The sequence below is a fragment of the Rhynchophorus ferrugineus genome, unplaced genomic scaffold, assembly GCF_030347505.1.
Source record: "Rhynchophorus ferrugineus isolate W39M unplaced genomic scaffold, kcgeb_rfMv2 rfM8, whole genome shotgun sequence".
In the NCBI taxonomy this organism is placed as follows: domain Eukaryota; kingdom Metazoa; phylum Arthropoda; class Insecta; order Coleoptera; family Curculionidae; genus Rhynchophorus; species Rhynchophorus ferrugineus.
Window position 1 is genome coordinate 8,897,640 of NW_027472587.1, and position 16,856 is coordinate 8,914,495.

The 16,856-nt window shown below is 31.3% G+C and overlaps 1 protein-coding gene across 1 annotated transcript; it reads right to left on the reverse strand.

Moving 5' to 3' along the window:
- Window positions 1-13,323: 13,323 nt before the first annotated feature.
- On the reverse strand, window positions 13,324-15,873 carry LOC143200482 (uncharacterized). Its single transcript, XM_076410918.1, has 2 exons — window positions 15,375-15,873; window positions 13,324-15,272 (listed from the first exon to the last, which is right to left on the reverse strand). The coding sequence occupies exons 1-2, from the start codon at window positions 15,787-15,789 to the stop codon at window positions 13,330-13,332; spliced, it is 2,358 nt and encodes a 785-aa protein (XP_076267033.1). The 5' UTR covers window positions 15,790-15,873; the 3' UTR covers window positions 13,324-13,329.
- Window positions 15,874-16,856: the final 983 nt, after the last annotated feature.

Consider the following 16,856-nt stretch of genomic DNA (forward strand, 5'->3'; position numbering starts at 1 on the left):
TAAACATTTTTTATACAATTTGTGACTAGTCATAAAACGTTATTTATTAAAAAGTGATTTGAGTACTTCAATGTTGACATACAAGTGGACTATTTGTTCCTAAATATTGAAATATTCTTTTTATTAATTAGTACTAATAAGAAAATAATTTTTTTCATCAAGTTTTCCCCAAGTACTAAAGTTAGCTATGCTATGTTATATAGTGTAGTTTTCTGTAACTTTAATGACTTCTGGTGAGTACCCTTAATATTTTTTATACAAATGTCAAAAAACGATGACTCTAAATAATACACAGATTTGTAACAAGCATAGTTTGGAATGCCAAATACATATAATAAACAAAATTTCATTCTTTCCAGAAAATATGTGGGAGCTTAGGTTGGGTTTGCTTTGGTTTCAAATCAGCTTTACCAAATGCTTATTTTGAGTTGAGATTTGTTTGAGAGTGAAGATTGCTGAATGATAACAAATAAAAGTGGATTTTTTGGAAAATCTTCAAACTTTGCTTAACATTCCGTAAAGATCTTGCACATTTAAGAGTATTCACATTTCAACACAGAGTATTCACATTTAAGTTCAATATAATTTTGACACTATTATATTTGAACCAATTTTGGGTTTAAACTCTGGGAAATATTTTTAATACAGTTACGTATTAATTATATTATATATAATTATATAGGGCTCTATATATTAAACGTAACGTTTAACGTATTTTATTTTCTACTATACACACAATTTAGCTTAATACTATTAGTACAACTAAACCTATTTATTAGCGTTGGGAACTATGGACTGAAAACAGTCCGAACAGTCGAGAGTTAAAAAATAGCGTCCATAGTCATATGCGCGGTTCCACTGTTTTTTTTTCTTCGTGATGTCAGACGAAGATGTACGAATTCTTGTCTGTATAAATTCTGAGATAGGAAAGGACGGAGATAATTGCTCGGACCAGTTAATTTTAAATGTGTCTATATTTTCCAGTGGTAATATAAACGAGACAGAGATGAATATATATTCATTCACATGATAACTTTAAAAAAGAAAAGGAAAAAATACTAATTTCTATTAACATGTTATAAATAATATAATTTTAAAGGAAGTAGGATTACTTTTAGACTGAATGTTCTGTGGATTTGTAAAAAGGAATGGAATAATAACACCACAATTATTTTATCGTGTTTTAATATATTAATTGCTATTTATAAACAACATAGTATAATAAATATAAATAATACAATACAACTTAAATAAAACCTAAAAACTAAAGATGTTCAATAACCATGAATATTAAATAAAATGTAAACATATACCTAATTGAAAAATTTAATCCATGACGAACCAAAAATAATCGTACAATAACTGCCAGACCCTTTTTAAATAAAAGTTTACATGTAACTGATATAATTCACGTAGTGTCATTTTATGGGCTTGCCAAAAATCCAATGGGTTTTCTAAACGCCCAATAAATGGCATTTCCAAATACTGCTTAATCTGTAATGTTGCTGCAGTACTTGGAGTAATTACTTCTTTCATTCTAGCCATTTTTTTATCAAAATATCTTCAGATGTCAGTACATTCTTGGTCAGTAGTTGTGTCTTGAATTTCGAGTTGTGGAACTATATTTGTATTTTTTTTATTTGTTGTTATGGAAGACACTTCTTTTGTGATAACTTTTTCTATCGCCTCAGCATTATTTGCAATACCAAATTCTGCTTATCGTATTCATTTCTAAAATTGCCAGTCTTTTATTGATGACATCTAATAGACAATTTTGAAAATTTTTTCGCCATTCACTTGTTAAAATCCTGGATTTGATGGAATGCTGCGGTCCGCTTATTAACGGTATAATTAAAGACATCGTGGGATATCTTTCACCAGATAACTCGGTGGTCATTATTTCAAGAGGCTTTGAAAGTTGAACACATTCTGTTAAGATAATCCATTCGCCAACAAATAAAAACTGTGGTGCTCTTCTTAATAGCTATCAAAATAAACAGGTGTTGAATATTAAAGTAGAGTTTTCCTATCAGAAAATGTATTTATTACAAATATTTAATATACTTTACACACTTTTTCACCGTTAATATTTATAAAAGAAATTTAACAACTGTTACTGCAAAACCTTTTTCAAATCTTTTGGAATCGATGCAATTTGTGAAACCTTTGGAACCTAATTTTAGTTTTCAAGATTTTAGGAAAAAAGTTTTGACAAACAAAAGACTTGGACAAAAATCGTGAAAGTTTATTAAAAAAGTATTACCTGTTATATCAGCTAATACCTATTATGCCAGTCAAAAGTATCTTACTATTTATTATTTACAATTTTATTTTTTTGCCCTCGAAAGCTAGCTTTCCAAAATGCTCCTAAATATATTAATTTACAATATATAGTAATTCACAAGCAAACAATGAAAAAACATGAAACCAGATATATTATACATAAATCTATATAAGCATAAATTCGGCGCATTACTTTCAAGGTCGCGGCTAAGACGACACAGCCACATTGTTAAAAATCAGTTGAATGAACTAGCAGAACCGAAAATAGTAACTAAAAGTAAACCACTGAAACAGTCGATAGTAAATAGTAATAAAATCATTCGGACCGAAAATATCGACTGAAAACAGTCACTAGAAAAAAGTAGTCAATTACTAAACAGTCGATAGTCGATTTCAGTCGATTGTTCCCAAGAATACTATTTATCTATTTACAATATTATTTTAACTACCATATTGTGGATGGAGTAGTATATATAGTGTTCAATTTTTCTGTAAAAAATTATTATATAGAAAATGTTCAAACCACGGAATTTAATAGTTAGTTTGGGGTTGTCAATAGTTTTTTTACGTATATAGTTACTTTACATATATACTTTTTCAAGAATAGATATCGCTGCAGCTGCGGCAGATAACAACCCGTAATAATTTAGCCGACATGCTTTTTCATTATATTTTCTAATACCCAATTTATTTTGGGTGTTACGTCTACTTAAATTCAATATTGAAGGAATAATCCTACGTCTGAGGTGTAAGATGATATATTCATCTGTTGATGATGATATTCAATCTGTTGTAATTTTCCAACTGTTGTAAATTGAATGTTCACTAGCCCAATCAATACTTGATTTTGGAATGTATTTTATTTCCAAAATTTAGTGAACAGCGCTACCTTCCTAGGTCAAAATACTAGGAAGAAAATATTATGTACAGTAAAATTTAAATGTACTTATAAGATATTGTAGATCATAAATGGTGAACCTAATATTAATATGTTTAAGCGATCTATTTATTATTTTTATATATTTTACATTTCAAGTAATAATTTAATGTTTATTATATATGAAAATAAAACCGAGCTTGATAACACTTTTATATAATTCCGCTGTGAAAATACAATCAACAGTAATCGTCGGTTTACAATCGTCAGGATATTTTTACTTCAGATAAGACATTTTAGTAGTTGTATACTTTTACATGCACCGATATCCGGCTCGTAGTTCGGAGTCGTTTATTTGACAATGAAATAATGGCGCTGGAGCCGTCACAGGACAGAGAACTCATAACCGAGAACGTATAAAACATTTTTGAATTAAGAATTTTACGATATCTGAAAATGGTTGTGCACCTATTCCTTCTAGAGATCGACTGTTGGTTGGTTTAAGTGGCATCGTAACCATAATTCTCGAAACCGTAAAATGTGTTTTGATGTGGCGCTTTCAATATAAAGTTTCGGACAAAGGATTAAGACATTAGTCACATTCTTGTTTCACATTGTCAACATTCGACCGTCATATAGATATTAGGACGTTTATTTGTTCGGTTTTGATTTAGGTTCTTTTTATATTATTTTCCATCTTTATATGTTTATAAGCTCTGAAAGTATCAAACTACCACATAAACCCAAAAATTGTGCTCTTTATTTGGTAGGTTACCTACTGAAAATCTACCAGTACAGTTAGAAATTTATTTATAAACTATATGAAAACTAGATATATTTTACAAATAGTGCCTTGGCCAGTTTAAAAATGAGAATTAGGAGATTCATACTGAAAGTTTCCTTCAGTCACTTTCACTTTCCGACTCATTGTCAAATTAAATCACTAAACTGTTAATTTTTAATCTGTCTAAAACATGTTCACGATTCCACCATTTATCGATTACTTCCTCTGTATGTCTTATCGAGTTCATCCAAAAATTTTACCATATCTGAAAATGGTTGTTGGTTGGTTTAAGTGGCATCGTAACCATAATTCCCGAAACCGTAAAATGTGTTTTGATGTGGTGCTTTCAATATAAAGTTTCGGAAAAAGGATTAAGACATTAGTCACATTCTTGTTTCACATTGTCAACATTCGACCGTCATATAGATATTTCGACGTTTATTGTTTCGGTTTTGATTTAGGTTCAGCCTACCTACATTTCATATTCTGTTCCTTTTATATTCTTTTCCATCTTTATATTTTTATAAGCTCTGAAACTATCAAATTACCACATAAACCCAAAAATGGTACTTTTTATTTGGTAGCTTACCTACTGAAAACCCCCCAGTGCAGTTAGAAACTTATTTATAAACTATATGAAAACTAGACACATTTTACAAAGAGTGCCTTGGCCAGTTTAAAAATGATAATTAGGAGATTCATACTGAAAGATCATAATAGATTTCCTACCTGAGAGAGGAACTGAAGTGTTTAAACCAAACGATGAGAAAATAAACTTTAAAAGTAATGAATAACATAGTAATATCTTCAAATAGTTGTGACAACCATATCAGGACTTCAGAGGAAGGAAGGACGTTGGGCATAAATATAGCTGAATCTCTATGGGCCTCACTAAATCTTAGAAAGAGATTTAAGAAATTACATTTTCTACAAAACACTAAATATGGCATCAAGAATTATATTTTAAGACATATAACAAAATATGTAACAGTATTAATTAAGTAGAAATTACTTCTTTAAAAAAATTATACCATTATATTAGGTAGTTGCATGTATTTTGATTAGAAATATCTGGTGTGAAAATGTTAAGTATTAACGAAAACTGCTTAATAACGCAATCCAACTGTTATTTTCCATAATTTAGACACTTCTCTAGAGAAAATAATAGTTGCTCCTTTAGTCTTATTGAGTTATTCAGTCCATACAGGTCCATGGTATGGTGCTCAGTTATATTCCAAATACAACTGACGATTGTGATGTCAATGAGAAAAAATGGCATAAAAAACCAAGCAAGTTTTTTTTTATTATTACTCTTAGTAGTTCCGTAATCTGCCTAGAGGGCAATAAGTGATCTTCTGTACAAAATACTATTTTATTTAATTAATCTTATTTTAAAGCTTATTCTAAAGTTTGTACATGTCCTGTAATCAGATCGGATGGTGTTAGACGTTTTAGTCCACGCACTTCACTGTCATTTCGCATATTTAGCTGATTAGCGAATACATTGGGATGCATTGATACTCTCTCGAAGTACTTCACACAAACACGTTGTACACTCGTTATTGGTCCTAGAAGAATAGCGTTACATCACTTCATTTGAAACATAGTACAGAGCATCGACAATGGTAAACAACACCTTACTTTGGAACCGTTGTATGATGGATATATTAGACTTGCTAGAGGTTCCCCATAGTTGGATTCCCTATGACCAAATAGGCTTAAATATAAATTTCTGTAATAATATCTTGTCATCTAATGATAACTTGGATTTGCGCCCGATAAGCCAAAACATTTGGTAGAGTTTAAGTCCAAGTTATTTCCGTTTGGCGGGTATGAGCGCAAATTAGGCGTCGATGTAGGTGCATATCAAGATATTTACTATCCTCCGCTTGCGGCAGTTGACAATTATTGATATAGACTGGTGTACATGTTCTTCTACGCAGCGTAGAAGTTATATGACTGAAACCAAGCAAGTGCAAAGAAAATTAATTAAAAACTTTACTTATTGGAGAACTTTCAGATAGTTTAGCAGTTGATGAATCAATTGTTTGCTGACGTTTACAATCCATTTAGAGAATCCAAAAGGAAGGAAAACGGCTGCTACACGAATCGATTATCTGATTTGAATAGTTTTCTGTGACATGTTGTGATTGGCGGTGACGAGTGAATCTATGAGAATCATGAGCCGTCGAAGGAAAACGTTGTAGAAAATCATGTAAAATATTTTATTCATATACTGTACATATATTGTACCAATTTTTCTAAAAAAGTTTCATTTTAAGTTGATAATGATCAGAATAGACGCATGCACCTAATATTTATGGTTATGGAATTTATTTATGTCATTTATATATATATATATATATATATATATATATATATATATATATATATATATATATATATATATATATATATATTATTTATATCATTTATATGTATATAACTTAAACATATATTGTTTTCCTAAAGTAATTTTTTACATTGTTAGTAGTCGTTGCGGACTAATGGATCATCTTTAGGTCTGGGACATGTTTTAGTCTAAATGCTGCAACGATCAAATTCTTCCATTTATTAAGAATTACCAAAATTCTTGCAGCAATTGTCCTGTTAGTAAGTCATAACCTAGTGATTTCTTTAGTTTAATATCAGCTTTAATAAATTTGGCTACTTCTTTCGGCGTGAGTTATTGAATCGTAGAATTTTTACATTCACTGCCCGAAAAATTATACTCAAAATCAGTTTTGTTTGGTTTGAAAGTTTTTTCTAGATGGCCAGCAAATGCTTCAGAATTTGTTGATTGCTATGTGCCCAGTTTCCTATAGGTGAACTGTGTAGACATGATTGATTAATCTTTTATGAATTTTTGCAGTATTTCCATTTCAACCTTTGGGTTATATTGCTTAAAATATTTTTATTTTGAGGAGTTATATTTTGTTACCATTCTTCTCGTAGATTTCTATTTTCAGGTACTATTTCCTTGATTTTTTTGTTATAATTAGTTCCTTTAATTGTACTATTTATTTCCGGAGTATTATTACGAGCAGCATGTTGGATATCTACAACGAATGTTTCTGCTTTAAAATATAATTGTTCGGGTATCTTAAGAGCAACATTTAGTTGAATTCGATTGTTCAATTCTTTAGCAAATTCTTCCCAGTCTGCTTTCTTGTGTCAGTATTACTGGTGTCTGATCCGAACTAAAGTCAAAGTATTCTCCGACTGCTGGATTTCAACTGAGATTGGTGGTTTGCTTGATCTATACTAAAGAAAGAACATTGCTCTCAATACGTCAAAACCCTTCGCTCACCCTTAAGTTTAGGGAATACCAATTAGAGTTTTTCTTAATAGGTTGATTTAAAATTTATTGTTATTATGGGTATAGGGCACTTGAAATGTAATATTTCGTAGAGTGTTCGAGATATCAAGGTAATGTTAGTCAAAAGTTACAGTGCGTTGGGAATCAATATACCAGAGAGTCCCTCATGTTTTCAAGCCTATCAATAATTGTATGGCGTTTAAGATGACGATTGCTTAAATGAACGTCAATCTCAGAAATTGTTCGTTTTTGTCGTAGAAATTTATCTTATAAAAAAAAACTGTAGTCGAATTACGACCACTGTACACAAAACATTAATAAAGCTGGTATTACTTTTTTCCCAAACATTATATTAGGTTACTACTAATTTGGGAATAGATTATAATTTAAATGGACCATTCATAAAAAAACGAACCAAAAGAAAACGAAAAACGAAGGACAACAAGTCCGAATGGCCTTTACATAATGAGTGCTCGCCTGAGTATCGATGCAACCGACAAAGTAATGTTTTAACTTTATAGGCTTATAAAATACGTCAGCGGGACCGTCAGGATTTATTTGTGCCACTTTAGGACCGCAGTACCTACAAGGATTTTTGTATAGCACCGAAGATGTGGTTCCACTACGTGAACCCAATTTTGAAAGCTAATGTGGTCCCCGTCAACTTCTTAATAATATTTCACGACCAATTATTTATTTTATTACCATGCTCATTCTATTATTCGAAAGGTGATTTCAATTAATCAATAATATATTTTGATAAATGATAATCATTGTTTCTTGATTGTACGTTTGAAAAACATATTTTAATAGAATATTATATTACGTTAGTTCAGTTCATGTTTATCAAAAATAAAATCAGTTTACAAAACAGGTAATGGAATATATTAGAATATTATTTATCAGCGTGAGTATTGAACGTTATAAAAATATTGTATTTGTTTAGTTTTATCAGCTTGAAACGTGAAACGAAATTGAAATATATAAATGTAACAATAAAATAACAAACAATTAAATAATCTTTATTTATATATACATATATAATTAATATTTTTCAAACACACTAAAAGAAAACATAGTGCTGAATATTGGTAAACCCGACGGTATAATCATCGGATGGCTTCAAGATATTCCTCACAGATAACTTAGTGAGCTACCAAATATGACAACTTCTTTATTAAGGTTACACAAATTTCCTTCCATCTAGATATATGACTATGCTACTTTTATTTCGAAAACAAGAAACAAGTCAGCTTCGTTCAACTATTGTCCAATCAGCCTTCCGAGGTTATTACTAAAAATTGTTGAAAGAATAACTTCCTAAGGTCTCATTGAAGATGCGGAAATGAACAACACGATCCAAGATAAACAGTTCAGCTTTCGACCCACAAAACTCGACAATACATCAAGATTCAAGGTTAGCAGGCAGAGCAATCGTACTTCATGACAAGAAGCTTCTTAGACCTTGACAAGGTGTGATATCATGATTTAATTTTCAAGACACCAAAGTGTGGTACGCCCTGTAATCTTTTAAGCCATGCTTGAAAAATTCATCCTTTCCAAAGATGTTATTCTAAGTCAAATTCACCCATTAAATCTGAATGGAGGAAGGTCGATTACGACAGCTACGTCAACAGATCATACAATACTTTTAACAGTAGATAAATATCAATACACTTGAGACAGTTACTGATCAAATATAATATATTTTTATTTTACTCATTAGCATTACTCTAGTTAAAAAGAAACAGAATGATGTCTGATGCAATTTACTTATTTTTAGAAAGACGCCTAAAAAAAGATACACTGTAGATAGAGACATTGTCTACAATAACACATTCTCTTTGGATAAACTCCATCAGACAGGGAGGATAATAAATTGACAGATGGTGGAATCGTTAACAAGTTTTAGACCGATTAGAAATTAACAATTTCATAACACAGTGATTCTGATAGTGAAAGAGGCGCAAATAAAATAATTTTTTTGTTCTGGGCTTATGGTCCAATGCTGATAATTACCAAGAAAACTGCGAAATATTTATGTGCCTAGAAATTTGTGTAATTCTCTAGAAAAGACATGAGCTTTAAGCTAGAATTTATGATAAGAGAATTAATACTAACTGTTTTACAGATATGGAAATGAATTAGACATCTAATATTAGAAAGTAAAATGTATACAAGCACAAACAGAAGAAACTCAAAACAGAGAAAATATCAAAATGACTTAATAAGGAAACAAAACGTAAAATACTAAGTAAAATACTAAGTTAAATATATTATTTGGATATACAATACAATGCATAAAAAAACGTGCCTAGAACTCTACTTCATAGGTGGCGGGGAAAATAGTTCAATGTAAATATAATAAAACAATTTTAACCTAGAAATTATGATGACTGTTTAATTAACTGTAGTTTAAGTCCTTGAAAGATATATATAGTCCTATAAAATAAATTATGTTTTATAACGTTATTTTTGTTTAGTATTTTGTTATATTGGATTCAAAATAAACGATAATTTAAATTATGTGCGGCAACGTTGCATTATACATTTTAATAACGCGTATTAGCTGTTTTACTTGAAGCACTATATATTCGCTTCTTGTAGAAAAATCGTTTATTGTCAATCAATTTATTGGAAATAAATTAAAGAGAAAGCTAGTCTAGAACCGTTTTTATATATAATTAAATTCTAAGCTATAATGGGAAATAATGCTGTAGATATTTAATAAAATAGACCTTACACACTATTATGTGTAAGATTTTGATTTTATTTGTAACATTAACAATTCTAACGTCATTTATACTGATGCTTAGTTGTTAAAAATATTCTCTCAGTATATTAGAGTAAACAAGTGAAGCTCAGATACCTAAAAATATCATTTCTGTATAGGGATTCGTCCGCAACACTTGTTTCTCTTTTTTTTGCTCACACTTGTCCCTAACAAGTTTTTCTATATATATACGGCTTCTGTGTTACAATTATATAACCCATACGCCATTCGGTCGTATATTATGGTCATAAATAAACTTACAGTGACGCCTGAAGAAAAACCAAGGGAGTATTTCGGGTCAGAAGGGACCTATTTAAAGCGTACAGGTAGAAAACCGTTCTGCAAGCAATACTTGCCTTAATCGACGTCAGTCCATGTGGTAGTAATGCGACTCAGGTAACTTGCTGGTTAGTGATGATGCCCTTTTTTTGTTATGGTTATTTCACTGTTGTAGGGGCCCTTCCCTTGTCAGTTGTGTTTGGATAACATGCAAACAACTCTATAAATAGTCATCCCTCATTGCGGGTTTGAGATAACTTACAACAATCTGTATTCTGTTCAAATACATTTCATTCGCATTGTTTAGCTTTTTTTTAGTATATATATATATATATATATATATATATATATATATATATATATATAACGTGTAACAGTTATAGCAATTAAATTGAACAACAGTATCATTGTTTAATTATTTTATTTAGATTAGAAATCCATATCAAAGCCAAACTGAACTAAAACTCAGAGTTGATTCTTCAAGACAATAGTAATTTTCTTTTAAGAAAATATTTTTAGCGTGTTACAGCTGCACTGAATACTAGTGTGTACATTCAACACAAATAGAATCTAATACAATTATTTCAAGGGAAACTTTTAGTCCGAAAAATAATCGAAGACGTCAAATGGAATTACCGGATATCGCCTTTAAAAGAACAAAATTTTATATCAATATACCTAACGGTCACTCATGGTAAGATCATAATAAAAATATCGTTATGAGAACAAAAGTTGATGGAGAAAGGTAAATATTGAAATTACAATTTATTATTATTTATTAGTCATAACATTTATTAATCAATCATTGCAGATACATGCTGGAAACTTCGGTTTAGATGAGCTCGATCGGACACATTGAAGAAGAAATTGAAAAATGATGGAATTGTGATAAATGTTAGATATATTGGAAATTAACAGCTTACTTATTCCCTTCAATGAAACTTTCTGAATATGATATGATTCAATTATATTTAATAACAGTATTATTGTTTAAAAGCCAAACTGAACTAAAACTCAGAGTTGATATGACAACATTGCGAGGTTTTGATGTAACAAACTTAGATGACGTAACTACAAAATAACTTGGAATATATATATATATATATATATATATATATATATATATATATATATATATATATATATACATTGATAATTTCAATTATTTCAATTATAAATTAACCTATTTGCACTTACACCGCTATCAAGCTGTGCAACAATATGACATAACTAAGGTTAATTAATTTTTTAGAGATATATTGAAAGACCACTTAGAAACACTAATGGTCTTAGTAACGGCCGTTTTGTGGTGGTACCGGCATCATCAGTTAGTACCCTTACCATATACTGTATAACCAATATTTGGCATCATACGGTGAACTAGTCACAACATTAATTAATCATAATTATAACGGAAAATAACGATGATTTATTAAATGACAATTTTTATTGCGATACTTATACTTTTCCTTAATCCATCGATTCGGTTAAAAATCCATATGTAGATATTGATAATATCTTTGAAATATGGGACAAGTATAGCATAATAAAAATGCAACAAAAAGAGCCTTTAGTTCGCTAAAATATATACAAATATATAGCAAATGATGGAACAATTTTACAGAGCTTTCGTGAATTATATTGAAATTTTGTTTCTCTATTAAAAATATTTTAATATTATAAGCTTAAATAACAGTATAAAAGCTATATATCAAAAAACATGTGGCAAAAATATTCTCCGACAATTATATTATTTTAAAGGACAGTATATTGCTTGAAATAGTGTTTTATTACATAAGCTCTCATTGACAGTGTTGATATTCCTGAGGCCATATTTACAAAACAAGAAATAAAACCAATTTAGAGAATTTCACTCATAGTTAAAGCAAACAGCTCAATCCAATAACTAGGGCAACCAATATTTTATAGGTAACTAGCTGACCCGACAGACTTCGTCCTGTCAAAAAGATTTGTAATGTGGCAGTTTTTGTGCCTACGTATTTCAAAAAATTCTCCTGAACAGAACCATCACCCTGGTGATAGGGCGTTGTGAATAAAAAATAATTAAATAAAACATATATAAGGATTGAAAAGTAAGTAATCGCTTTATTGTTAATCATGTGAATCATAATTATTATTATTATTATCATTATATTGCTTTGTGGTATACGATGTTTTTTGTTTGATTACCTGGCGCATAGATAAACAAATCTGATGGTTTTCCAACACGGGAACAGGCAACATACAATTGACCATGTGAGAAACATGGGTTTTCTAGATTAATACCACAAACACTTAATGATTGCCCCTGGGACTTGTTTATAGTCATAGCAAAAGCAAGCCGTCAACATGTCTATAGGAAATTTGCCATTACCAATGTCAATGAGTTGTTTAGAGAATATGTTTCCAGATTGGTCATTTTGCAACTCGACACGCATATTCTTGCTTAAATGAAGTACTTTGACATGTTTCCACAAATTGGAGGACTTTAGACATGCATTGAGTTCATCAGCTGGCGTTGATCGTGGAATCACTGGCAATGTTTGACGAAAATCTCCTGCTAATAAAATCATTGCACCACCAAATCGGTTATTATTGCTACGTAGATCTTTTAAGGTTCTGTCTAAAGCCTCCAAAGATTTTTTATGTGCTATCGTGCATTCATCCCAAACAATCAATTTACATTGCTGCAAAACCTTTGCCATTGCAGAGTTCTTCGAAACGTTGCAGGTTGGAGTTTCATTGCTTTGCATATTTAATGGCAATTTTAGTGCTGAATGGGCTGTTCGACCACCTTCAAGCAAAGTTGCTGCGATTCCCGACGAAGCGAGTGCAAGTGCAATTTTATTTTGTGAGCGAATTGTTGCTAATATTAATGAAATAAAAAAAGTTTTTCCTGTACCACCAGGTGCATCTAAGAAATAAATCTCTCCAGTTTCATCATTTGTTACTTTCATAAGAGTTTCAAATACATACTTCTGTTGTTCATTTAACAGTGGAAGATTTGTTTGAATTTATTCTTTCAAAGCGTTGAGATCATACAGTCTTTCTCGATGCAACTCTTGGTTAAAAGCGTCATGCATTGGACGATTGGGCGCGATCAGGCCTAATTGAATTAATAGTTTGTTTGACATTATCAAGCACATGTCCTCAATTGAAATCAATGCTTCATTGTAAATTTCTTCACTGATTTGTATATTTGGATTTCCCATTCTATTCCGTATTTGATACAAAATATCATCACACATATAATCTTTGTACTTCATCCACAAATCAATTGGGTTTGATGGGAAGCATGTAGATATGATTATAGAAAACAATGTTCGTATTTGATGAGTGTGTGATGATATTACAGCATCATTGAGAGTTTGATCCCAATGAGCGTCATTTTCAAGCAATTGCAAACGTTGACAGGCTTCTCTGTAGGATCCACACAATTCACCATCAACAGTTCGTAACTGTTGGAATGATGTTGGGCCACGTACATTGACTAATAGCAGTCGTAAATAAAAACATTCATCATTGCTTGGATGTACTGAATAAATCCGGCCAATCGCATCGGTGGAATATACATCTGTATATCCTGGAACTGGTTTTCCTTGTTTCCGTCGTATAAATCTCCTTGAGGATTGATTCCAGGTATAATATTTTGGCATTTCAGAATATAGCAATGTTTGTGCGAAATCATCGTTTTGGCATGTCTCAAAAAAACTGGTTAATGTAGTAGATGGTGGCTGAGCAGCTCTTTGTACTGCGTTCTGTGCTGTAAAATACACTCTTTGTCCATTTTCTAAATGCACAGCTAAGTGAACAACAGAAGGGTGTCTCTCATGAATAGGAAAAGAAAATATTCGCCAAACTGCTTCATTACTACTGACATAGCGGCCCATTTGGTATTGGGTAACTTCATCATTAGAATTCTCTGCACCAATTTCAATCACAGCCATATCACTCCCTTTGCTTACATATTTGCAAATGTATTTAATCGATTTCACTGAATGGCAAGATTCAACGTTGATGTGTGCTTTGAATGTCTTTGATAAAATGGGTGAATATGGAACAATCCAACGATTATCTATTTCAATATCTTGTTGATTTAATTTGACAATTGTTGATTTTCCATTGTCTGCTGTCGATCTGCGACGATACAATGGATAACCGTCATTACCAGTAATTGTTTCCGATATTAATGTCCGTGGATATCGTTTTGAACATTTACCATCCATCATACACGGTGAATTTTGATTAAGAGTTCCACAGGGACCATGTATCATGTTTTTGATAACTACCTCATGCAATCCAGGATCTACTTGTACATTAGGGATTTCAGCTGATATCACTGCATCAACTTCATTTGGCCTTATCTTTTCATCCAACCAAATCAAAATGTGTGCATGTGGCAATCCTCGTTTCTGCCACTCCACAGAATACATCCAGCAGCGTGTCTCACCAAACACATTATGTTTTACGATGAAATTCATTAAAGATTTCAACTTTTGTCTAAAGACTCTGGCTGTAATATCATGACGATCAATGGATGATTTCCCAGGTAATAACTCCTGCTTAATTTCTATCCATTGCGGATTGCATGTAAATGTGATGAACAAATCTGCTGTACCATAATGACGAACATACGACATGGCATCTTGAGCATATTCGTGCATATGCCGAGGGCTTCCGATGTATGTTGCTGGAAGAATAGTCATCCGACCGACATTCTGTGCATTTCCATCAGTATTAATCGCATCTCGAAGGTGAATATACTCTTCAGATCGGAGTTTGGTTTGATTCAACCTGATGAATGTTAATCTCTCCGTTTCAATTTTAACATACATGTCATCAACATATTTGTGATATAATCGCCGACATTTCAATATGTGATTATCTGCATTTTCCCGAATCATTAGGCGGTATGAATAATAGTTCATTGAACTGACTTTTTTGTTGGTTTCAGAACCTGTAAACAGATTTTGTTTTAATAACATTCAAATATAAAATTAAAATACATAATATAGTGACTGAGATATTATCGCCATAGCTAAACTAATATTTTAGTTACCTGTAATGGGATTTATCATTTTTATTGAGAAATCGTAGCCATCTTCACCTTGCCAAAATATAATGGGATATTGCAGTGCATCATATGAGCGGTGTGTTTCCTTTATACGTTGTAATTGATCATTCCGACGATGTAAAACAATATCACGGGATTCCAAGTTTTCTCCAACTACAACGACAGCAACTTCATCAATAGTTGGTGCATTAAAACGTCTTGTATGTTGACCTGCAGGTGTTTTATCAGCTCTGATTACAATTTTGTGATTATCGGATGGCATCAGATCCAGGGCAGTTTTAAACAATATAATCAATTGATTGTGTTGATGAAATAAAGTTTGTAATTGTTCTACAATAGACCTTTTTACTAAATTGTTATGTGCACAACGCAGATCAATTTCTTGTGGTGAATTGCCCATAAAATAAATTTGCAGGAATTTGTTGTCGCTATCTGACACTGGTAACAGTGAACCTGCTCTGTGATATATTTGCCCTTGTATCTGTAAATAAAAAAAATATTATGGTGTGGTATAAATTAATGGATTGTCAATGATCAAACTTAAATAATATTTGATCTTAAAAAGTATATATTTAGTTTTAACTAATATCTATCAAATATAAAATATAATAAAAGTGTCACTGAAACTGAATCACCATATAATATGATGACTAAGTGATATATTTCGTAATGATTAAGAAATTGAAGATTAGTAACACATCTTAACTTTGGTGACAGAAAATTTTGTTCGCTAAAATAATTATGAGTAACTGCTATAATACATACCTTGAAAGTTGGCATAAAATTTTCCCGAACTGCATTTGTTGCCCCAAATGAAGTCATTTGAAAGCAATTGTTATATTGTTGAATATGTGTCAAAAAGTGTATAGAATCTGTTCCTATTCCTGAAACCAATGAGTACAATGGTTCTGGTGGTGGATCCAATTGTATCAATTTCACTTTACCATTTGCGCAACACAATCCATTGGCTTCGTTTTTGTATTTTAATGCCTTACAGTGTGAGCAAACCAAGTTCATAGAACCAATAACAACACATTGGTAGTTACTGTAGTCAATTGACACATCGTAACTGAAAGCAGCTGGATTCAAACTTGCGCGATTATTAGTTGAATGTCGCGCTCGCGCTTCACGCGTTTGTGATATCCGAATTCTTTCACGTTCATTTCCGTCGTCACGTTCTTGTGCAGTACGATTAGATCGGTAATTAGCTTGGTTTATAGCATTTCTGGTTCTTCTACCTAAATTGCTTCGTCTTATAGGAGGCATATCAAATATAAATTATTTTTTCACTAATCACGAACTAAACAAACACTAACTAACTAAACACTCTGCACAAAACACGATATACGAATTTGTTTCGTGTATCACTTGACAATTCATCTGTCATCTGTCAAAAGTCATCTGTAATAGACAACTTTTTTTTTTAAATTTGATATGACTTGAACTCAAATCCTTTTAAGCCGTACG